Source organism: Schistocerca cancellata, chromosome 9 (genome assembly GCF_023864275.1).
Source record: "Schistocerca cancellata isolate TAMUIC-IGC-003103 chromosome 9, iqSchCanc2.1, whole genome shotgun sequence".
NCBI classification, from domain to species: Eukaryota; Metazoa; Arthropoda; class Insecta; order Orthoptera; family Acrididae; genus Schistocerca; species Schistocerca cancellata.
Genome location: NC_064634.1, coordinates 126,045,546 through 126,071,019, shown reverse-complemented (window position 1 = coordinate 126,071,019; position 25,474 = coordinate 126,045,546). Strand labels below are relative to the sequence as shown.

General features: G+C 46.2%; 1 protein-coding gene across 1 annotated transcript in view; it reads right to left on the bottom strand.

Annotated features, from left to right (window-relative positions):
- Positions 1 to 25,474, bottom strand: part of LOC126101224 (43 kDa receptor-associated protein of the synapse homolog) — a 130,191-nt gene that overhangs the window by 1,246 nt on the left and 103,471 nt on the right. Inside the window, exons 7-8 of the mRNA XM_049911915.1 lie at positions 15,037 to 15,228; positions 3,305 to 3,504 (exon numbers count right to left, since the gene is read on the bottom strand). Of these exons, the coding sequence (XP_049767872.1) occupies positions 3,305 to 3,504; positions 15,037 to 15,228 (392 nt within the window). The remainder of the gene's footprint in view (positions 1 to 3,304; positions 3,505 to 15,036; positions 15,229 to 25,474) is intronic.

Genomic DNA, 25,474 nt, shown 5'->3' with positions numbered 1-25,474 from the left:
AAGTTCGAAACTTAGCGCCGACTTCAATGCGTGATGTTTTCACTAGCTGCCACAACGAAACTCTGTCTCGAAATCTGGCAGGAAATGCAAAGAGACTGATTGTGGACTTAGAAATTCATATTTAATTCAGCAGTTTTTATTACCATTCCCAAACAGCACATACTGACACGTATTCCACTGTTACGCTGTATAGAATATTCTGTCTCTTAAAGGCTTAATTGCAGTTGGTTCATAAATTTATTGACTTAAAGCACATTGTTCACACCTTTAATTTATTTTATTTCGGAATATCGCGGATGTTACGTTGTTTACATTTTCTTGAATTACAGCGCCAACTACCAAGAATCAAAACAAATGTTTAAGACAAAATGTATCTAGTTTTTTATGTAGAATCTGATTCTGCAATAAAAAATGGGGGTTCCCATTTAAAATTTTAAAGTCGCCTCCCACCCCACAGCCAGGGGGCTGGGATGGTGGGCTAATTTTAGCGCCAGCAGTTGTCCCCCTGGAAAATAATCAACTTTGGATTCTACACATTTTTTCGTGTGAAGCTTATTTTTCGAGTTATTTTGGTTTGTCAACTTAAAATTTACACTCTGTATATCCTTGGTCACTCTCTAGACAGTTTAACGCTTCTGGTTTGAGCGGCATTCTACAATGAAGCGCCAAAGAAACTCGTATAGGCATGCGTATTCAAATACAGACATATGTAAACAGGCAGAATGAGACCCTATGGTCGGCAACGCCTATATATAAGACCATTGTCTGGCGCAGTTGTTAGATCGGTTACTGCTGCTACAATGGCACGTTATCAATATTTAAGTGAGTTTGACCGCAGTGTTACAGTCGGCGCACGAGCGATGGGACACAGCATTTCCGAGGTAGCGACGAAGCGGGATTTTCCCGTACGACCATTTCACGAGTATACCGTGAATGTCAGGAATCCGGTAAAACATAAAATCTCGGACATCGCTGCTGCCGGAAAAAGATCGTGCTAGAACAGGGATGTGTACGGATATGACCTCATGAATCCATGGATCCTGCATGTCAGCAGTGGACTTTTCAAACTGTTGGAGGCTCTTTAATGGTGGGGCCGTGCGCAGTTGGAGTTATGTGGGACCCCTGATACGTCTAGATACGACTCTGACGGGTGACACGTATGCAAGCATCGTGTCTGATCACCTCCATCCATTCATGTCCATTGTGGATTCGAACGGAGTGGGCAATCCCACCAGGACAATGCGACACCCCACACCTCCAGAATTGCTACAAAGTGGCTCCAGGAACACTCTTCTGAGTTTAAACATTTCCGCTGGCCCAAACTCCCCAGACATGAACGTTATTGAGTAAAATTGGGATGCCTTGCAAAGTGCTGTTGAGAAGAGATCTCCACCCCCTCGTACTCTTACGGATTTATGGACAGCCCTGCAGGATTCCTGGTGTCAGTTCCCTCCAGAACTACTTTAGACATTAGTCGTGTACCTGCCAAGTCGTGTTGCGGAACTTCTGCGTGCTCGCGGGCGTCTTACACGATATTCGGCAGATATATAGTTTCTTTGGGTCTTAAGTGTAGTAAGAAAATGGAATGAAGTGATCTGAATGAGGTAACGCCCGATACACATGCAACATATCAAACTTACAGGTAACGCGGATAGCATCTTAACTAACCAAGTCTACTGAGAAAACTACCCTATCTCCGCTTACTTGTGATAATTTATGGTTGCCTATGGTAGTTTTTCAACTCTTATGTGTAGTCAAGTGTAATCATTTGAGAGGAAACAGTAACACAGAGAATGCAGTGGAGACTGATTGTCGACGCATGGTCTACAAGGCCTGTGACAGCTGGACAAGTAAACAAACAATTACACTCCTGGAAATGGAAAAAAGAACACATTGACACCGGTGTGTCAGACCTACCATACTTGCTCCGGACACTGCGAGAGGGCTGTACAAGCAATGATCACACGCACGGCACAGCGGACACACCAGGAACCGCGGTGTTGGCCGTCGAATGGCGCTAGCTGCGCAGCATTTGTGCACCGCCGCCGTCAGTGTCAGCCAGTTTGCCGTGGCATACGGAGCTCCATCGCAGTCTTTAACACTGGTAGCATGCCGCGACAGCGTGGACGTGAACCGTATGTGCAGTTGACGGACTTTGAGCGAGGGCGTATAGTGGGCATGCGGGAGGCCGGGTGGACGTACCGCCGAATTGCTCAACACGTGGGGCGTGAGGTCTCCACAGTACATCGATGTTGTCGCCAGTGGTCGGCGGAAGGTGCACGTGCCCGTCGACGTGGGACCGGACCGCAGCGACGCACGGATGCACGCCAAGACCGTAGGATCCTACGCAGTGCCGTAGGGGACCGCACCGCCACAACCCAGCAAATTAGGGACACTGTTGCTCCTGGGGTATCGGCGAGGACCATTCGCAACCGTCTCCATGAAGCTGGGCTACGGTCCCGCACACCGTTAGGCCGTCTTCCGCTCACGCCCCAACATCGTGCAGCCCGCCTCCAGTGGTGTCGCGACAGGCGTGAATGGAGGGACGAATGGAGACGTGTCGTCTTCAGCGATGAGAGTCGCTTCTGCCTTGGTGCCAATGATGGTCGTATGCGTGTTTGGCGCCGTGCAGGTGAGCGCCACAATCAGGACTGCATACGACCGAGGCACACAGGGCCAACACCCGGCATCATGGTGTGGGGAGCGATCTCCTACACACCACTGGTGATCGTCGAGGGGACACTGAATAGTGCACGGTACATCCAAACCGTCATCGAACCCATCGTTCTACCATTCCTAGACCGGCAAGGGAACTTGCTGTTCCAACAGGACAATGCACGTCCGCATGTATCCCGTGCCACCCAACGTGCTCTAGAAGGTGTAAGTCAACTACCCTGGCCAGCAAGATCTCCGGATCTGTCCCCCATTGAGCATGTTTGGGACTGGATGAAGCGTCGTCTCACGCGGTCTGCACGTCCAGCACGAACGCTGGTCCAACTGAGGCGCCAGGTGGAAATGGCATGGCAAGCCGTTCCATAGGACTACATCCAGCATCTCTACGATCGTCTCCATGGGAGAATAGCAGCCTGCATTGCTGCGAAAGGTGGATATACACTGTACTAGTGCCGACATTGTGCATGCTCTGTTGCCTGTGTCTATGTGCCTGTGGTTCTGTCAGTGTGATCATGTGATGTATCTGACCCCAGGAATGTGTCATTAAAGTTTCCCCTTCCTGGGACAATGAATTCACGGTGTTCTTATTTCAATTTCCAGGAGTGTATTTAGGAAAGAGCAGCGGCGAGACCTGGCGTGCAGGATGTGCGCGCAGGGCAGCGCCTCGAGGCTGTCGTCGTCGAGCCCGAAGGGCTGGCTGCAGGCGCCGCACTGCAGCTCCAGCTCGTCCTCCAGGCAGCGCGCCAGCCGCTCCTGGACCGCCTGCTGCTCCTCGTCCCCCAGCGCCTGGTAGATGCGCGCCAGCCGCACTCGCACGGTCCGCACCAGCAGCTGTCGGCAACAACACTCAGTGTGACACCTGCTGGCCCCACCTGCTCTGGAAACAGATGTGCGCCAGCAGCTGGAAACAGCCTACAGCAAGACACTCAGCTACATACGGATTGGAGTATCATTTCTACATCTACATCTACATCTATACTCCGCGAGCCACCTTACGGTGTGTGGCGGAGGGTACTTATTGTACCACTATCTGATCCCCCCTTCCCTGTTCCATTCACGAATTGTGCGTGGGAAGAACGACTGCTTGTAAGTCTCCGTATTTGCTCTAATTTCTCGGATCTTTTCGTTGTGATCATTACGCGAGATATATGTGGGCGGTAGTAATATGTTGCCCATCTCTTCCCGGAATGTGCTCTCTCGTAATTTCGATAATAAACCTCTCCGTATTGCGTAACGCCTTTCTTGAAGTGTCCGCCACTGGAGCTTGTTCAGCATCTCCGTAACGCTCTCGCGCTGACTAAATGTCCCCATGACGAATCGCGCTGCTTTTCGCTGGATCATGTCTATCTCTTCTATTAATCCAACCTGGTAAGGGTCCCATACTGATGAGCAATACTCAAGAATTGGACGAACAAGCGTTTTGTAAGCTACTTCTTTCGTCGATGAGTCACATTTTCTTAGAATTCTTCCTATGAATCTCAACCTGGCGCCTGCTTTTCCCACTATTTGTTTTATGTGATCATTCCACTTCAGATCGCTCCGGATAGTAACTCCTAAGTATTTTACGGTCGTTACCGCTTCCAATGATTTACCACCTATGGCATAATCGTACTGGAATGAATTTCTGCCCCTATGTATGCGCATTATATTACATTTATCTACGTTTAGGGAAAGCTGCCAGCTGTCGCACCATGCATTAATCCTCTGCAGGTCTTCCTGGAGTACGTACGAGTCTTCTGATGTTGCTACTTTCTTGTAGACAACCGTGTCATCTGCAAATAGCCTCACGGAGCTACCGATGTTGTCAACTAAGTCATTTATGTATATTGTAAACAATAAAGGTCCTATCACGCTTCCTTGCGGTACTCCCGAAATTACCTCTACATCTGCAGATTTTGAACCGTTAAGAATGACATGTTGTGTTCTTTCTTCTAGGAAATCCTGAATCCAATCACAAACCTGTTGAACCAACACTACAGACATAGCTACGCCGTCCTTTGTGATTGTGTGTATGAGACTGCGGTCATCACGTGCTGGGAACACATGGTGCTGTCTGGTAGCGACTAGTCACCATTTCCTGGCGCCTGGAGTGAAGTCGACGTTCTATATCCCAAAGGTGTTCTGCTACGTTCAGGTTGAGACCCGGAACAGGCCAGTGGATTTTAGGAGTGTTAGTATGCACAAACCATTGCCTGACAGACGCAGGGTGCATTGCCATGCCGATACAGTCAATCATCGTCTCTGAACAGTTACACTATTGTACGCTGTAAATTGAGTTCACCTCCTTCAGAATTCAGCAATTTATTAAGTACAATAAGGGGACCACACCCCAATCACGTAGAACACCCATAGACCCCTATACCCTAACACCACCTCCTCCATACTTCACTTGTCGCACTATCTGATCAAGTAGTTAATGGAAAGTTGACAAAAAGCGCCAAGAGACGAAATGGTTTCCGATACAAACACACTTCTGTACAAATTAGTGATAACACGAGGGTTGTGGAGAAAGTAAGTTCCGATCGATCGCTAAATGGAAATCACAGTGAAAATCAGAAACATTTTATTTGCAAGAGTTAGCTACACTTTCCATATACTCTACATAATCGCCGCCCAGACTTAGACATTTGTCGGGGCGTTACACCAAATTCCCAACACCATTCTCATAGAAGCCAGCCACCTGTGCTTTCCAATAATTGTCTATGCTGGCCTACAGCGCGTAGCTTGCGCCCAAGTGTTGTCTTCGAATCCAGCGTTTCATGTGAGCAAAGATGATACTCAGGACGAGCCAATTAGGGTTGTGTGGTGGGTGATCGAACACTTCCCATTGAAAATGTGCAGAAGCGTCTTCACTGCCCCTGCAGAGTGCGGCTGAGAATTGCTATGAAGAAGGAAGTGCGTGGCAGTTGTGTTAGGTGGGCTGCATTCATTAAGGCGAAGCCTCTCAGCGGGCCCTCCTACATGGCGGGAGACATCGTTGTTCTACGCACGTTTACTCGCTCACAGTGCGCTCACAACTGAAAAGAGCGTCTTGATGCGATCGATGGTCATACTAGAGACACTACCCAACACATATGTGCAAAGCTTCATCGGGTTTTCACTGTGGTTTCCGTTTCGCGACCGATCGGAACGTACTTTCTGGTCAACCCTCATATAATTATATCAGTTCCCGATGCTGATAGAGCAAAAGTAGACCTCTGCAATATTATTGGAGTGGTTCTTCCAAAGGATGAACAGGGGTTGCATACGATTGGAACTAAATATGGATGCTCGATAACTCGTATTGCAGGCATGTGTTGTTGAATCGGTTTCAAAGGGACGAACGTGGTTGCAAACGCCTGGTTCAAAGCACTGAAAATGTGCACTGTTAAATGTTGCTAAATATGCAAGTAATTCATCATTTAGCAAGTAATTCATCAATGCCTTAAGGCTTAATATTTTGGCTGCAATTTGCATAGTGCGTAGAAGCTCCTATAGAATATCTAATCGCTTCTCAAGTAAGCAAAAAAAAAGTGCTTTTACAGGTCCGAATTCGACGTGTCCAAAGAAAAATTATTACAACTAGAAGAAGTGCAAGACACAAATTTATCTTTAAGAACGACTGCCAAGACAGTGGCCTTAGGAACATGCCAGCGATTTGTTCGCTGTGTGTGGAAGAAAGCGCGCATGTGAAAAAGGTACTTTTGCACGAAAAAAGGCAACCTGTGTAATTCGAAATGCCATGACAGTCTGCCTTGCAGTAACAAGTTATCTGAACTTACTTGTTTCCTTTTTATTGTTTATGTTATGTTTCTCTTTTATTCAGACTCAAGCTACTTTCGTTAAACGTATCAGACCAATTAAAATATTTTAATGTATAATTATTTTTATTTCACTCTTTTTAATTGAAACCGTTCACGTGGCTTGTGATGTTCTTTATGATGTTACTTTAGTGGTTGACTAAATGGCATTAAAGAATAGAAATATTTTTAATCTGAAGCAACACCTGATTGCTTTTGTTTGAATTATTTCCCTCGAACAAGTTTCTCTACCTAAAACTAGTTTTACCTGGATTTTAAATATGCGTAGAAGTAAATACTAGTTATGGCCAGAAAATTCATTTTTGTAACAATGGCATTCAGCATAAACTACACCCCTGCAACAGAATTAAAGGATAATATTTTCGAAAGCCCGTAACTGTCTCCCATTACGACACGTAAGTTTTAAGTTTGTCTCAAAGGTGACTACACCCTTCCTCTGTAATGGTGCAAAAGCGTGGCGCTCTGCGACTTCATCCTCGGACTCGGCGACGCTTCAAAGAGAAAGCTGTGTACACATGCGAAAATATGGTCGCAGCTCACAACATGTGAACTGTAAGGCGCGTTAATGCTGTCACCTTGGCAAGAAATTTCTGCCCAATGCCACCGTGGAGGTGTCACACGATGAGAAGATTGTCACATCCCACCTTACCGACATTCCATTCCTTCTTCTCTGTAAGCACCTTACGATTGTACCTCACAGGAGCTTCGACGCCAATTAAGTGTAGAGGCTGCGTAGCGCCTGAAGTTAGGCAAACATCACGCAAGGATTTTCGAAGGGGTTGCCTAACCTTCAGGCGATAGAACAGCCGACAGGCTGGTTTGGTGTCGAAATTTATTTCCTAACATGCTCAACAAAGATGCAGCGGTGGGACCAAGGGCGTTGCCATATTGGGGGATCTTAGAAGGACATTTGCAGTTTTTTTCATGCACAGGTTAATATTATACTCACGCATGGTCGCTCCACAGAAGCTCGTAAAATACGAGGGCTGAAAAAGCATGAGTCTCCAAAGTGGTACGATCACATTCAAATGGAGATTCAGCCCAACAATGTCCTGAGAGAAGGGGTGAAATATCCGAAGGTGTCAGTGGTGTCAGAGATTGTCAAGAACATCTTCGTGTGGCTCATCGTCCTGCGAACTGTTGTGTTCAACCACAAAATGTGTGAGAATGAACACCTCAGGGAAACGGGTGGTTCTTTTAACGCGCTTTTCCTCTACATGGGGCCTTCTCGTGTCGATTATGAGAGGCAGTATGTCTGAAATATTTTCGTCGGCGAGCCTTAGGGAAACCGCATAATTTTGGTGGTGCGATTTTCACCTCTGTCGCAGAGGTGTCAGAATAAGGGGTGAAATGTTTGTAGAAAGGGCTGTGAGACGTCCGTGGTTGCTGGCCGGAATTGTAGTGAAATTTGGTGACAATGTGGCATCATTAACACACCTTACAGCTCGCATGGACTTCTGAGCTGTGGCCTTCTGTTCGCATGTGTAGACACCTTGCCATTTCAAGCATCACCGATGCTGCGGGGCGCCACACACAGGGCACCACACTTTCGCACTATTACAGATGAGGTTTGTAGGCACTCTTGAGCCAGATTTCAAATTTTTGTATCGCAATGGGAGGCAATTACGGGATTTCGAATAACTGATCCTTGCATTCTGTTGTGTAGTATATTTTCAACTAGAGAAATCGCGTTCCGATTAATAACCGGTTCTGACTGCAACATACTTATCAGAGTGTTGTAACTTAACAAATCTGCACCTCTGACACTTGCGGCGGAAACTGTGTCTGTACACCAGTGAAGATGCGACAGTGCTTACTGGCTTTCTCGCTGATCAGGTCCAGCTCACCGCTAATGTACCTGCTCCGGCCGCTAAGCGCCTTATATCAGTCTGAATTGCACACCATACTGCAGCTTTCCTTTGAGATATTTCCTTATTGCAAATGCCTTACTTCCAAACACACATAGAAATGTCCTATAATGAAGCGTTTTTAAAGGGAAGCACCAAATCGCAACTGTAGCTTAAGGCTAAAGTAAGGATTGAGGAGATTCTGCCCAGAATCGGAGAGGAAAGGAGTACTTGGAAAACAATGACAAGAAGAAGGGGCAGCACGATAGGACATCTGTTAAGACATCAGGGACTAACTTCCATTGTACTAGAGGGAGCTGTTGAGGTTACAAACTATAAGGAAGACAGAGACTGGAATACACGGAGCAAGTAATTGAGGGCTAGTTTACAAGTGCTACTCTGAGATATAGAGGTTGGCACAGGAGAGTGGGCCGTATCAAACCGTCAGGAGAGAGAGAGAGAGAGAGAGAGAGAGAGAGAGAGAGAGAGAGAGAGAGAGAGAACTGCAGAAACCATACACACAAAAGTTCCTAAGTAACATTAGTTCGCATAAAAAAGAGGCCTGGAACATGGTTCTCCACCTTGAATTATTTAGACTAGGAAATTCTTAGATTAGGTCAAAACAGATTCAGGAGTTTCTACTGTAATTTCTCATGTTGAAATTTAAAAAAAAGAAAAAAAAAGGTTCAAATGGCTCTCAACACTATGGGACTTAACATCTGTGGTCATCAGTCTCCTAGAACTTAGAACTACTTAAACCTAACTAACCTAAGGACACCACACACATCCATGCCCGAGGCAGGATTCGAACCTGCGACCGTAGCGGTCAAGCGGTTCCAGACTGAAGCGCCTAGAACCGCACGGCCACTCCGGCCGTCGAAATTTTCACAAATGGTAGCCACACCACCGGAAAAATTGTAACACCCTGGAGGATTGTGATCAGTCCCACCAGGGTTTAATATTGTAGTGTTAGTTATTCTTTTGTCACGGTCAGCGGCGGTCAGGTGGAGCCGAGGAGGCTTCTCTGCACACCCTAAATTTTGACTCTGCTGACAGTATCAGTGCTGAGTTTAGAGGTGAGCAGTATTTGCAGAATTCATTCTAGCGTGCAACTATGCCCCACCGACGTGTACTTTCTTCTCTTAAACAGCTTCGGCCATTTGTACGTGCTCGCATTTCGGGCCTTTGGAAGCTGAATGGACACGCGACGGATTGTTGCACATGTTGGGCAGAATGTATCGGTGGTGAGTCGCTGCTTCCGAGAGTTGTCTGTGGAACATTCACACAGCTGTAGACCGGGTTCTGGAAGTTTTCGTGGTACAGATGCACTTCAACATCGACGCGCTGTCAAGCAGCGGTGGCTGACTGAACAACACGCAGAGACGAAATTCGGGGAGATGCTGCGCATGGTGTGTCATCAGGGACCACTGAGAGTTGTCTGCTGCACCAGGATTAAGAGCACTTGGGCCTCTGGCTGGGCTGTCACTGACACTACCACACAGCCGAGCATGGCTGCTCTGGTCTCGCAAAAGAGCTGAGGAGTGGGTCGAATGGCGCTCTGTTGTCTTCAGTAATAAGAGTAGGTTCTGTCTGTTTGCGATTGTTTTACATACACGCGTGTGGAGTACACGAGGTCGCAGGCTTCACGATGTGGGGGAGCCATCAGTTACAATTCGCGGTCTAATCTGGTATTTCTACTGGGTAAAGTAACGGGTGTCCACTACATTGCGCGGGTTGTGATCCCAGTACTACTTCCATTCCTTCTACAGTAACGGGTTACGCTTTTTCAGTAGGACAATGCATATCCACGTAAGGCTGCTGCATGCTATTCGTAGTGTACACAATTGCCCTGACTGGCCGGCCTTTGTGGCCGAGCGGTTCTAGGCGCTTCAGTCTGGAACCGCGCGACTGCTACAGTCGCAGGTTCGAATCCTGCCTCGGTCATGGATGTGTGTGATGTCCTTAGGTTAGTTAGGTTTAAGTGGTTCTAAGTTCTAGGGGACTGATGACCTCTCATGTTAAATCCCATAGTGCTCAGAGCCATTTGAACCATTTTGCCCTGACCGGCAAGATGACCAGATCCCTCGACAGTTGAACACGTATGGTACTTGATGAAGTGTGAACTTACCACCTCTCCAGGGCCTTCAAGATCCATTGAAGAATTGCAACAAAAGACGGAAGATGCTTGGGACAATCTACCGCAGGATACCATTCGCCACCTGAATGATAGTTTGCACGCGAAGATACACGCCTGCGTTGCAGCCAGATGGGGACACACTGTGTAGGGATGTATTTCTTTTGGCAGTCTTTAGTCTGACATGTGTGTTTCATTTGGCCTGAATTAGTTATCATATACTCCTACAGTGCCGAACCACCTACCACCACACTTGTGAATACAATGACCTTATCCTTGTGGGGGTTGCATTTCTTCCCAACATTGTACAGGGTGTTTCAAAAAGGTTATACGTACTTCAAATGCATATAGGTTTTAAACTTTAAGACATACAAATATGAAACTCTACACACATCTTTACGAACCTCGCAACTTCAGATTACAGATGTTCAATATGTCCTCCATTAGCGACACGAACAATATCATATTGATACTCAAATTCCTCCCATATTCGGGCCAGCATGTCCTTCGTCATTGACGTTATGGCAGTACGGATCCGGTTCTTCAACACTTCCAGGTTCTGGGGGAGTGGTGGTACGTAAACGTTGTCTTCAACGAAACCCCACAGGAAAAAGTCAGAGGGCTCCAAATCCGATGACTGTGGAGTCCAGCTGAGACATGCTAAGTCGCCAGCTCCTTGACGACCAATCCAACGGTTCGGTAGAGTTTCATTCGGATATTCACGCACTTGGTGACTCCAGTGAGTGGGTGTCCCGTCTTGTTGAAAAATGAAACTGTCTTCGTGCAGCCTCGGGAACAACCAGTTTTGTAAGATAGCGAGATATTGCTGACCGTTAACGGTGTTTCTGTCAAAGAAAAAAAAAATGGTTCAAATGGCTCTGAGCACTAGGGAGCTTAACTGCTGAGGTAATCAGTCCCCTAGAACTTAGAACTACTTAAACCTAACTAACCTAAGGACAACACACACATCCATGCCCGAGGCAGGATTCGAACCTGCGACCGTAGCGATCCCGCGGCTCCAGACTGTAGCGCCTAGAACCGCACGGCCACCCCGGCTGGCCTGTCAAAGAAGAATTGGCCGTAAACAGATGTCCGGGATATCGCCCAAAAGACATTGACTTTATGCGAACCTCGTACATGTTCAGTGGCTGCAGGTGGGTTCTGTAGGCTCCAAATTCGAACATCGTGTTTTTTATCCGACCACTAACATGGAAAGTCGCTTCATCACTGAACACGATGCGTTGTGCGAAAGTGTTATCATTGTCAATAGAATCAAGAATCTCGTTACAAAATGCCACACGTTTGCATTAGTCATCAGGACACAGAGCTTGTAACAGCTGTAACTTGCACGGCTTCATAACCAACCGACGTCTCAAAACACGCTAAATTGTTGTTGTAGACAGTTGTAACTCCCGACTGGCACGACGAGTTGATTTTGAAGGACTACGTTGGAAAGCAGTTTGAATTTGTGCAACATTTTCTTCAGGACCACGAGGGCAGCAAGGAATCTTTCCTTTACGTACACATCCTGTATCTAGAAACTGTCGATACCATCTGCGAATGTTCCACCCGTTCGGAGGATCAATTCAGTACCTCAGCCCGAAACGTCTTTGCACTGTAGTTGCCGGCCGCGGTGGTCTAGCGGTTCTGGCGCTGCAGTCCGGAACCGCGGGACTGCTACGGTCGCAGGTTCGAATCCTGCCTCGGGCATGGGTGTGTGTGATGTCCTTAGGTTAGTGAGGTTTAAGTAGTTCTAAATTCTAGGGGACTTATGACCTAAGATGTTGAGTCCCATAGTGCTCAGAGCCATTTAGAGCACTGTAGTCACGGAATTGCACTTCGCAAACTCGAGGACACAAAATGATTCCTGTTGCAGAGTAGCCATTTTAAACATACGCGGGGTGTTTGAAAAGTCCGTGCAAAATCCGAGAGATGGCACCACCGAGGCGCATCGAGGTCATGTTTAGTTAGTAGCATCTTCGGAAAGAACGCACACTAAGTTTCAGCCATATTGGTCCATTTCTTTGTGTTTGGCATTCGTGTGAATCAAGGAAGTTGAGTGATTGTCAAAAAATGGACCAGAAAGAATTTCGTGTGGTGATTAAACATTACTTCATGAAATGCAAAACGCCACAGGAGGCTAAAGGGGAGCTTAATAAACATTACGGTGACTCTGCACCTTCGATTAGAACAGTTTATAAGTGGTTTCAAAATTTTCGGAGTGGCCATATGGGCACAAGTGATGCTGAACGTTCTGGACGCCCTGTGGAGGTTATGACTCCAGAAATCATTGATAAAATCCATGATATAGTGACGGATGACAGAAGAGTTAAGGTGCATGAGATTGCAAGTGCTGTGGGCATCTGGAATGAATGGGTACATACTATTTTGCATAAACATTTGTACATAAGAAAGCTATCCGCAAGATGGGTTTCGCGATTGCTCACGTTTGACCTAAAACGGAATCGTGTGAAGTGTTGCAAGGATGATTTGCAGCTGTTCAGGTAGAATCCGCAAGACTTTAAGCGTCGTTTCGTCCATGTGGATGAGAGATGGATACATTACTATACTCGTGAGATCAAACAACAATCTAAACAATGGGTTACCAGGAGAGAATCTGCAGCAAAAAAGGTGAAGAACATTCTTTCGGCTGGAAAGGTTATGGATACTGTCTTTTGGTTCAAATGGGTCTGAGCACTATGGGACTTAACATCTATGGTCATCAGTCCCCTAGAACTTAGAACTACTTAAACCTAACTAACCTAAGGACAGCACACAACACCCAGTCATCACGAGGCAGAGAAAATCCCTAACCCCGCCGGGAATCGAACCCGGGAACCCGGGCGTGGGAAGCGAGAACGCTACCGCACGACCACGAGCTGCGGACACTGTCTTTTTGGATTCGCAACGGATAATCCTTATTGGCTTTCTGGAAAAGGGTAAAACTATTACAGGTGCATATTATTCATCGTTATTGGACCGTTTGAAAACAGAGCTGCAAGACAAACGACGACGATTGGACCGCAAAAAAGTCGTCTTCCATCACGACAACGCACACACCTCAGCAGTTGTGGTCGCAAAATTAATGGAAATAGGATTCCAACTCGTTTCACATCTCCCCTATTCTCCAGTCTTGGCTCCCTAGGACTACTATTTATTCTCCAATTTGAAGAAATGGTTGGCGGGACAAAGATTTTATTCAAACAAGGAGGTAATTGCAGCAACTAATAACTATTTTGCAGACTTGGACAGTTCCTATTATTCGGAAGGGATCAACAAATTAGAACAGCGTTGGATGAAGTGTGTAAGTCTAAAAGGAGACTACGTCGAAAAAGAAAAAAGGTTTAACCCAAACACGTAAGTAGTTTTTATTTTTGCATGGACTTTTCAAACGCCCCTCGTATGACGGTTGCCAAGCAAAACAGAAGACAACTGATATCTAGTGGCTATTAATATAAACTAGATTATGTATTTGTTTCTCCAGTAGCCGAGCGGAAACGCAGCGATTGATAGTTTGGACAAAATAATACTTTGTAATACGTATATGAGAGTTGGCAATACTCTCTTAGGATTTAAAGGTTGGCTACAGCGCGCATACACAAGCTCTGGAATCTAAGATATTGTTGTCGCGCTTCGCAGCGCACAGATTAACTAGTGGCAGTTTTGAAGCCAGTGCAATAGCCCGCCTGCTGTGGTGCGCACGTGTGTTGGGCGAGGGTTGGTCGCCGAGCTGCCGTACTGCCGTGTCCGCCAGCAGCGACACAGGATTTGGTAGTGAGTTGATATTTTTTATAATTTGCAGCGCACTGATTAATTTAAAGAAAAGGGTTTGTGTATGTGCATAGCAGCAGACGGAGTTGAATTATTAAGGGAAGCCATTGTTAGGCTAATAGATCAAGTATTGATTTTTGTCATTCATTTCTTTTGTAATTGTCAGGAAATTGTTTCATTTTGCATTTAACTGAGAAGTATTTCAGTCTGTCTCAAGAGTTTGATTAAATTGTAATGTTGCTTTAATGCCACTGGAGGCAGATTTACATACGAAGCGATTGTTCAAAGAGTTTCTAGCGTTTTGTTAATTGAATGAGAAAGAATCGCTTTCAGAATATAGTTCATTACTTGTTTGTATTACCATTTAACGAGTTTAGATTTGACCAAACCCTTTCTCTTGAATTATGTGTAGTTGTAGTAAGCAGCAGCAGCTGCAGCAACAGCAGGAACCGCCATACAGAACATGCATTGCACTCAGCTCGAATAATAGGTTTTTTTTATGTTTTTGTTAAATAATAGAATGCAGCAGATCAAACAGTGGCAGCAGAAAGACCAAGTAAGTTATTTGTTGCGCACAGGACCAATTAAAAAAATTGTTTAAGCGATCTCTGTAATAGTAAAGTTAACAAGAGTGCAAGCACGAGATTTTCAGTAGAAAACACGAGATAAGAAGAAAGAGCTCGCGACTTTCATATATTCTTTTTGAAACACCCTGTAGTATAGCATGTGTGCTCTACCAGCAAAAAAAATGTGACCTCAAGATCTGCTCTGGGATCATTTGCGAGCGACTGGAAATTGGTGGAGGCGGTACCTTGGCGCCGACGGAACTGGCGACCTCCAGCAGCCTGGTGTTGAACTCGAGCGGGCGGCAGTTGCAGATCTTGTGCTGCAGCCTGAGCGCCTCGAGGCAGCGCGCCGCGCCGTCCATCGCCTCCATCTGGCACAGCCGGTCGCCCATCTCCGCAGCGGACCCCATGGCGCTCTCGTACTGGCGGTAGGCGCGCTGCAGCCACAGGCTCTGCAACACCACGACAGCGACACCGACAGTAAGGGCATCACCAACACCGACTCAAAGGAAGGCCGCGGCGCTTGTTCGTGACGTCACGTCAGCTAGGCACGGCGAACGCCACGTCTGTTGCAGGCAGAAACGCCTGGGCGTGCTTATCACTATAAATCTCTTATTTTTGGACAAAATGTTTGGTATTGTTTTGGATTCTGCAGTTTTATTTAGATGAAAGATTTTCTTACTATCGTAAAGCTACAAATGAGGATCATAGTTCTGTATTACTGAATCCTGTCGAAACAAACGTAGATCAATACGAGAAGATGCTTTGCCCCATTGCAAGCTTCGGAAATTTTACAGTCAAGTAACTGTATTTACTTGATCCATTTTGTTATCGAAACTTACCCCAACCCCCTTACAATAAACTAGTTTCTTTTATTTATTTTCGTTTGACATCGTGGCTGGTTCAAATGGCTCTGAGCACTATGCGACTTAACTTCTGAGGTCATCAGTCGCCTAGAACTTAGAACTAATTAAACCTAACTAACTTAAGGACATCACACACATCCATGCCGGAGGCAGGATTCGAACCTGCGACCGTAGCAGTCCCGCGGTTCGGGACTGAGCGCCTAGAACCGCTAGACGACCGCGGTTTGACATCGTCACGGGAAATGTGAACTAATTTACATGTGTAAATGTCCAACTGTTGCCAGTCATTAGATTACAGTCGTTTTCAACGAAAGGAATTCTAAACAGGAAACAAAATAGCTTCATACATCGAAAATACTGCTGAGCTTAAACTTTTTTTAAACATGCACATTAGAAAAGATAAATATTCCCCTCTTGCAACTGAAAGGAGAAACTTTATAAGATAAAAAAATTTTATTTGATAAAACAAGTATCTCTCTTTTGCCTCTCCTTCTGTCCCCCACCACCTCCCCCAACGTTTACAATCGCAAGATATTTCATTAACATTCAGTGCTTCTCACCCCATAGTCCACCGAGATACCTACAGAAGAGCACCAATATGTTCACAGTTTCTTGTAAAAGCAACCCAGTACAAACGTAACTTCCTGGGATTTACAAATAAGGTAAATAAGCACGAATTCTGTTGCTGCTGGACCATGAAGTTCTTTTTGTATGTCAGTCCTTAAAACAGGTGGAAATTTAAGTTCAGGAGCACACTATCTGTTAAGAAGTGTAATGAATTTCACAATTAATTGATTGCAGAAATCTCTCAGAACAATGTGTGTTGGTCAACTACCGTCAATAGTTTCACATTTTCCTGTGTCAGAGAAGGAGACACTACCATTATGAGTATGCCTGCAACAGACGTGGCGTTCGCCATGCCTAGCTGACGTGACGTCACGAACAAGCGCCGAGGCCTTCCTTTGAGTCGGTATTGGCATCACCTGCAGCGACGACAGTACAGGCGGCAAGTACGTAGAATCACTCCACAGGCAATACTAGCGGTACAGACAACAGCAGCAATGGTAGCAGGTCAGACGGCAGCGGCGCAGGAGAAGACGGAACAACAAACAATCTACATCTTCATCTACATATATATATTCCGCTAGCCACCAAGCGGTGTCCCTCTGTTCCACTCGCGGATCGCGCGAGGGAAAAACGACTGTCTGAACGCCTCAGTACGAGCTCTAATTTCTCTTATCTTTGAATGGTGATCATTGCGCGATTTGAAAGTTGGTGGTAATAATATATGCCCTACATCCTCTGCGAAGATCGGATTTCGGAATTTAGTGAGCAGCCTCTTCCGTTTAGCGCGCCGTCTATCTGCAAGTGTGTCCCACTTCAAACTTTCTATGAGATCTGTAACGCTATCGAGATGGCTAAATGTACCAGTCACGAATCTTGCCGCTCTTCTTTGGACCTTCTCAATCTCTTGAATCAGACCCAGCTGGTAAGGGTCCAACACAGACGAACAATACTCTAAGACTGTACGAACTAACGTATTGTAAGCAATTTTCTTTGTTGAAGGACTGCATCACTTCAGGATTCTACCAATAAACCGGCATCTAGAGTTCGCCTTGCCCGTTACTTGTGTTATCTGATTATTCCATTTGAGATCATTTCGAATAGTCACACCCAGCTACTTGACGGATGTTACCGCTTCCAAAGACTGGGCATTTATTTTGTACTCGTACATTAATGGGGATTTTAGCCTTGTTATACGGAGTAGGTTACAATTACTAATATTGAGAGATAACTGCCAGTCATTACACCACGCATTTATTTTCTGCAAATCCTCATTGATTTGTTCACAACTTTCGTGTGATACTACTTTCTGTTGACTACAGCATCATCGGCAAACAGTCTAAATGTCGCTGTCAATATCATCAACCAGATCGTTTATATAAATCGTAAACAGCAGCGGACCTATTACTCTGCCCTGGCGCACATCTGAAGTTACGCATGTTTCTGTTAGTCACCCCCTTCAGGACGACATACTGCTCCACGTCTGTTAGAAAACTTTCTATCCAACCGCATATGTAATCGGATTGACCGTAAGCGCGCTTGTTTTGGGGCAAGCGACAGTGCGGAACTGAGTCGAACGCCTTTCGAAAGTCGAGAAATATGAAGAATAAATGTTAACTAGTTACATAGGCTAGGTGATACATTCTTCGTATTAAGGTGTTGTCTCATTTCGTAGGTTGGCTATCATTATGGCTAATCTTTTTTTTGTTTTCAGATATAATCAGTAATAGGAGACTGCATCCCAACCAGTCTCTCAGATTCTGCAACCACGTTGTTTGTCTTCTTCCTCTGTGCTTTTCCTTCCATGTTTAAATATTACGTAGGGTGTTTCCGTAAGAGCGTGCGAAAATGTGAAAGGACGAGAGAATGCCCGTTCATTACTCAGTGCTATTTTTTTTATTTATAAAAAAAAATCAGTTTGTGGGGGTTGGATTTCTCTTGCTCATCATTCTCTGCTGTTTGGAAACATGTAGGTCTTGTAAGAAGTAATTACACGGAGCAAACATGTTGCATAAGCTAATGTTAGCCAGTGTACTCTGAGTATCTTAACCTAATGTTTGGCCCTTTGTCGGCACTTGTTCTGTTAAGTGGTTTTCCAGGTCACACCCATTTCGTTAAACTATTCTACTGCCTTTGATACCAAATTAAGTAATTAGTTATGCCCTCCCACCATTTTCTGGTACACTTTTCGAATTTCATATGCTTTTGAACACCATTTCTAGAGCATTCTTCTTTGTCACACACCCCCTTAAACTATTGTACTGCGTTTTACATAAAAATTATGCAAATTACCTAGTGTTCTGCAGTTTCGCAGAACTCGCTGACGTGTACCTTGTGTATGGGGAAGCACCTTGCAACGCTCTCGCTGCTGAAAGGCTGTGCAGGGAACGATTTCCTAACAGGCATCATCCGTCATGAAGAGTGTTTTCTCTCGATCGACGAATGCGGGAGACTGGTTCATTGGAAAGAGGAAACGAGGGACTCGGCAACATGAGGTCCACTCGCACACCCGATTTTGAGGAGGAGGTGCTGGAATGAGTTCCAGCGGACCCCACTGCAAGTACTCGTCGTATTGCACGTGAAACAGGTGGTGCACGTACTAGCGTGTGGCGAGTACTCAATGAACAACAATTAGGCTACATCCAAATCACCCCCAACGAGTCCATGCAATGCTTGTGACGGGCTTTGCACCAAGGGTCACATTTTGTCAGTGGTTGCTCCAACAATGGATTGATCTACCAGATTTCCTCCAAATCGTGCTGCCTACTGTCAAGGACTCATTCCAAATGGTTCAAAAATGGTTCAAATGGCTCTGAGCACTATGGGACTTAACTGCCGAGGTCATCAGTCCCCTAGACCTTAGACCTACTTAAACCTAACTAACCTAAGGACATCACACACATCCATGCCCGAGGCAGGATTCGAACCTGCGACCGTAGCGGTCGTGCGGTTCCAGACTGTAGCGCCTAGAACCGCTCGGCCACCCCGGCCGGCTTCCATATGGTTCAAATGGCTCTAAGCACTATGGGACTTAACATCTGAAGTCATCAGTCCCCTCGACTTAGAACTACTAAATAATCTAAGAACATCACACACATCCATATCCGAGGCAGGATTCGAACTTGAGACCGCAGCAGCAGCGCGGTTCCGGACTGAAGCGCCTAGAACCGCGCGGTCGCAGCGGCCGGCGTCTCATTCCGTCGTGATGGGTTTTGCTGTGAATATCTGGGCCGGCGATGTAGGCGACAATCTCATTGTACCATATCTTCTATCTGGGCATCTGAATGCCCACTTGTACTGGAGGCTCGTGCAAAGAGTTCTTCCTGAGTTGTTGGAGAACGTGCCCTTGGCTGTTCGTGAGAGGATGTGGATACAACAAGACGGTGCACCGCCTCACTTCAGTGTGGATGTTTGCAACCATCTCAGTGCTGTATTTCCTGGTCGTTGGATTGGAGGGGAGGTTCTATTCCATGAACTGCGAAGGCAGCTGACCTGTATCCTCTTGATTATTTCCTATGGCAATATCTAAAGTCACTTGTCTATGAGACCCCAGTGGACACTGAGATGGAATTAGCTGCCAGAACTGTAGCTGCCTGTAATTTGACTCGAAACACACCAGGGATATTTGTAAGGGTGCGTCAGAATCTTGTTCGCCAATGTCATGCTCGCACTGAGGTTGATGGCCGTCAGTTTCAGCACATTTTCGGAGATGTAGTTCAAATGGTATGTTCACTGTTTCAGTGATAGTATTTACAGTTAACTGTAACTAATGTTGCTACACGGTAATGTGATTTTATTCCTATTATTTCCTTAAGCTGGCTTTTTCGACCCCTGGTTCCCCACCTCAAACTGTTCAGTGGAGGCATCCTCTATGTCTTATGGAATTTTTGCATCCTATAACGGAAACACCTTATATATAGAATGAGATTTTCACTCTGCAGCGGAGTGAGCGCTGATATGAAACTTCCTGGCAGATTAAAACTGTGTGCCCGACCGAGACTCGAACTCGGGACCTTTGCCTTTCGCGGGCAAGTGCTCTGCCATCTGAGCTACCGAAGCACGACTCACGCCCGATACTCACAGCTTTAATTCTGCCAGTATCTCGTCTCCTACCTTCCAAACTTTACAGAAGCTCTCCTGCGAACCTTGCAGGACTAGCACTCCTGAAAGAAAGGATATAGCGGAGACATGGCTTAGCCACAGCCTGGGGGATGTTTCCAGAATGAGATTTTCACTCTGCAGCGGAGTGTGCGCTGATATGAAACTTCCTGGCAGATCCTGGTAGAGCACTTGCCCGCGGAAGGCAAAGGTCCCGAGTTCGAGTCTCGGTCGGGCACACAGTTTTAATCTGCCAGGAAGTTTCATACCTTATATATATTTCTCCTCTCATGTTGTGACCAAAATATTCTGTTTTTCTAGTTCTGACTGTGTTCCCCGCTTCCTTGTCCTTACTAACTGACCTTACAACATCGTCAGTGATAATTCATTGTGTCCAGGATATTTTTAACACTCGTCGATACGGTCACATCAATCCATTAGTGGTTCAAATGGTTCAAATGGCTCTGAGCACTATGCGACTTAACTTCTGAGGTCATCAGTCGCGCCGGCCGCGGTGGTCTAGCGGTTCTAGGCGCTCAGTCCGGAACCGCACGACTGCTACGGTCGCAGGTTCGAATCCTGCCTCGGGCGTGGCTGTGTGTGATGTCCTTAGGTTAGTTAGGTTTAAGTAGTTCTAAGTTCTAGGGGACTTCTGACCACAGATGTTAATCCCATAGTGCTCAGAGCCATTTGAACCATTTCATCAGTCGCCTAGAACTTAGAACTAATTAAACCTAACTAACCTAAGGACATCACATACATCCATGTCTGAGGCAGGATTCGAACCTGCGACTGTAGCGGTCACTCGGCTCCAGGCTGTAGCTCCTAGAACCGCACGGTCACTCCGACCGGCAATCCATTAGTCTTTTTCATTGTTGCGCTATATGTATCCCATACAAGAGCATTGGGATTACATAACATTTAATCATTCGGAGTAGTAGTTTTAAGTTCGATTTGCGATACGTAAGAAAAGATGTCATCTTAAAAAAGGTAGTTCAGGGTCGTTCATTTCTAAGAAGGGAGTTCCATATTAATTTACACTTTATTTTTTCCAGTCATTCATGGTGTACCATTTGACTCATTATTACAGTTGAAAGTGTGTAGTACTATAGTCTAACAGTAGATGGCTGGCCAATCATAAGAAGTGTAATCCGTTCACATTACAGCCCAATTTGAGAACAGCTGTCTTTAAGTGAGCGGAAAACATGGATTGTTATGAAGAACAGCGCTGCACGACGTGGTTTCTGCGGAAGGAGATGCAAACAGCGCAGTTTGTTGGCAGTGTGCGGAGAGTGTGTACCGTCACGAAAGTTGCCCTTTCAACACGACAACCCTTGCCCCTGTACTAGTAGGAAAACCATCGCAGCCATCGCTGAAATGGCGTTTCCAGGTACTAGCGTACCCACCGCACTGTCTTGACTTGGCTCTTCCTATTCGGGACTACGAAGAAATCTTTGGGCAGGCATCGTTTTGCGGACTCCCAGAAAGCGCGAGCAGGTGTATTGCATTGGATGCGACGGACTACAGAGCAGTTACAGCGGCACCTGCACTTTCTTTAATGTTTTTGTGGACTCCAAAAATCTCATATTTTTTTATCATTTTTTATCATTTTCCTGTGTCTGACTTATCTTGTCTGATCTCTTCATCTGTTTTATTATACTTTTCTTTGTTATATCCTTATGAATTTTGTTTTCGTCCATAGAAAGGGCTTTATTTGCCGTCTATTTTTGTTTTACAGTTCGTTTTGTATTACTGACATTTCAGTTGCTAGCTTCAAGTACAAACTCTTCAAGTGATTTCCAGTTGTCGTTAATACTGTTATTTTTTCTCTGTGAGTTAGCTTTCTTTTTATACCATTGTCTTTTTTAAAGTAATTATGTATTAATTCTATTCAAAAGAGTTATGTCTTTCAGTTTTTAGATCTTACCCGAGACGATTATACACTCCTGGAAATGGAAAACAGAACACATTGACACCGGTGTGTCAGACCCACCATACTTGCTCCGGACACTGCGAGAGGGCTGTACAAGCAATGATCACACGCACGGCACAGCGGACACACCAGGAACCGCGGTATTGGCCGTCGAATGGCGCTAGCTGCGCAGCATTTGTGCACCGCCGCCGTCAGTGTCAGCCAGTTTGCCGTGGCATACGGAGCTCCATCGCAGTCTTTAACACTGGTAGCATGCCGCGACAGCGTGGACGTGAACCGTATGTGCAGTTGACGGACTTTGAGCGAGGGCGTATAGTGGGCATGCGAGAGGCCGGGTGGACGTACCGCCGAATTGCTCAACACGTGGGGCGTGAGGTCTCCACAGTACATCGATGTTGTCGCCAGTGGTCGGCGGAAGGTGCACGTGCCCGTCGACCTGGGACCGGACCGCAGCGACGCACGGATGCACGCCAAGACCGTAGGATCCTACGCAGTGCCGTCGGGGACCGCACCGCCACTTACCAGCAAATTAGGGACACAGTTGCTCCTGGGGTATCGGCGAGGACCATTCGCAACCGTCTCCATGAAGCTGGGCTACGGTCCCGCACACCGTTAGGCCGTCTTCCGCTCACGCCCCAACATCGTGCAGCCCGCCTCCAGTGGTGTCGCGACAGGCGTGAATGGAGGGACGAATGGAGACGTGTCGTCTTCAGCGATGAGAGTCGCTTCTGCCTTGGTGCCAATGATGGTCGTATGCGTGTTTGGCGCCGTGCAGGTGAGCGCCACAATCAGGACTGCATACGACCGAGGCACACAGGGCCAACACCCGGCATCATGGTGTGGGGAGCGATCTCCTACACTGGCCGTACACCACTGGTGATCGTCGAGGGGACATTGAATAGTGCACGGTACATCCAAACCGTCATCGAACCCATCGTTCTACCATTCCTAGACCGACAAGGGAACTTGCTGTTCCAACAGGACAATGCACGTCCGCATGTATCCCGTGCCACCCAACGTGCTCTAGAAGGTGTAAGTCAACTACCCTGGCCAGCAAGATCTCCGGATCTGTCCCCCATTGAGCATGTTTGGGACTGGATGAAGCGTCCCCTCACGCGGTCTGCACGTCCAGCACGAACGCTGGTCCAACTGAGGCGCCAGGTGGAAATGGCATGGCAAGCCGTTCCACAGGACTACATCCAGCATCTCTACGATCGTCTCCATGGGAGAATAGCAGCCTGCATTGCTGCGAAAGGTGGATATACACTGTACTAGTGCCGACATTGTGCATGCTCTGTTGCCTGTGTCTATGTGCCTGTGGTTCTGTTAGTGTGATCATGTGATATATCTGACCCCAGGAATGTGTCAATAAAGTTTCCCCTTCCTGGGATAATGAATTCACGGTGTTCTTATTTCAATTTCCAGGAGTGTAGTTCGAGTTTATGTCGATTCCTGAGGCTGTGACAAATACTTCGATGCATTTCTATGTCTTTGGTTAATGAGGTTGAAGTTAGCTTGATCTGATTATATGTTTTGTGATATGTCTTGGTGAGGTCCATATATATAATGACGCTTTTGCCATTTATACCACTTATTCATTATTACAAATGAGTGTATTTGGGAGACCCTGTTTAAAATTTCGCCACATTTGTTCCTAACATCTAGTCCATGATCCCCTACAAATTACCAACGTTTCCTTGTCATACGTAAAGGCTGCTTATTACTAACACTGGTGAACCCTTTATCCCAGAAGCGTTTATTAACGATTTTGTCAAGAGTTGCAGTATTTGTATTAGGCGACTAGTTTCGAACCCTACAGTTTCATTTTCAAGCCTGACCTACTGAGGCTACGAAAAAGCAGTATATAGTTGTCAGTGAACACTTAATTCAAAAGTTGTATGACATCCTAGGCATGGAACAATACTGACCACTTCATTATACAGGACAGAACATACAAATACAGGCACAAATGGTAGATGTCTAAAGAATGTAGAATAGTAAAATGAAAAATAGTTTCACATTTAAAAGTGACTGGTGGTTGTACCCAGAGTGTCATAAAAAGAAGTGTGCGTTAGACAGCCATCTTAATTTGTAAGATAACTTTGCAGTGTGGATAAAATAAAACTGCTCCAGAAAATATTTCATACGCATTAAGACAGGCAATCCAGCTTACAACATCCACTATGGATGCGGATGATGTAGGCTGGGTTACCTATCTCAAGACGCATGAAACACACTAACGGAAAAAAGAAGTCGCACACCAAGGAAGAGTTGTGCGAGATAAACGCAAGTTGGTTGGTGTTTTTCTACGTCTGAAAGATAATATCTATTCAAAATTCGCGACAATCGCATAAGTATGGCACTAAAAACATCTCCACGAGGTTGCAAATCAGATTTGCTGTCAACAAACGCTTAACGATCGTGAGCACCTCACTGAGTTTGAACAAGGTCGTGTATAGGGCTACGAGAAGCTGAATGTTCCGTCTGAGATATTGCGGAAAGACTTGGCAGTACTGTAGCCACTGGCAGCGGTGGTGAGGAGAATGTGTGGTCGCAAGAAGACACGGCTGCCGACGACTACGTGGCACTACCGTAGTGTTTGGCGTATGACTCAGGCCCATCCTATTGCGTCTACAGCAGCAATTTGAGCAGCAGTCGCACCACTGTGACACAGGGAACTGTTACAAATCGGTTGCTTCGAGGACAGCTCCGAACCAGACGCCCTGCAGCGTGCATCCACTGACCACAACCCACCGCCATGTGCACCTTTAGAGGTGTCAAGAGGCCACTGGAGGGCAGGGTGGAGGTATATTGTGTTTTCTGAAAAAATCTGATTCTGCCTCGGGGCCACTGATGGCCATTTGTTGATTAGGAGGAGGCCAGCTGACGGGATGAAACGAACCTGTCTGCGTGCCAGACACACTGGACCTACACCTGGAGTTATGGCCTGGGGTGTGATTTTGCACTCTCCTGGTTATCTCATGCACCGTCACTGCAAAATTGTGCGTCATTCTGGTGATTCGACCTTTTGTACTGCCATTCATGAAGCAGAAAGGTGGAAGGAGTATATAGAGCGTCTATACAAGGGCGATGTACTTGAGGACAATATTATGGAAATGGAAGAGGATGTAGATGAAGATGAAATGGGAGACACGATACTGCGTGAAGAGTTTGACAGAGCACTGAAAGACCTGAGTCGAAACAAGGCCCCCGGAGTAGACA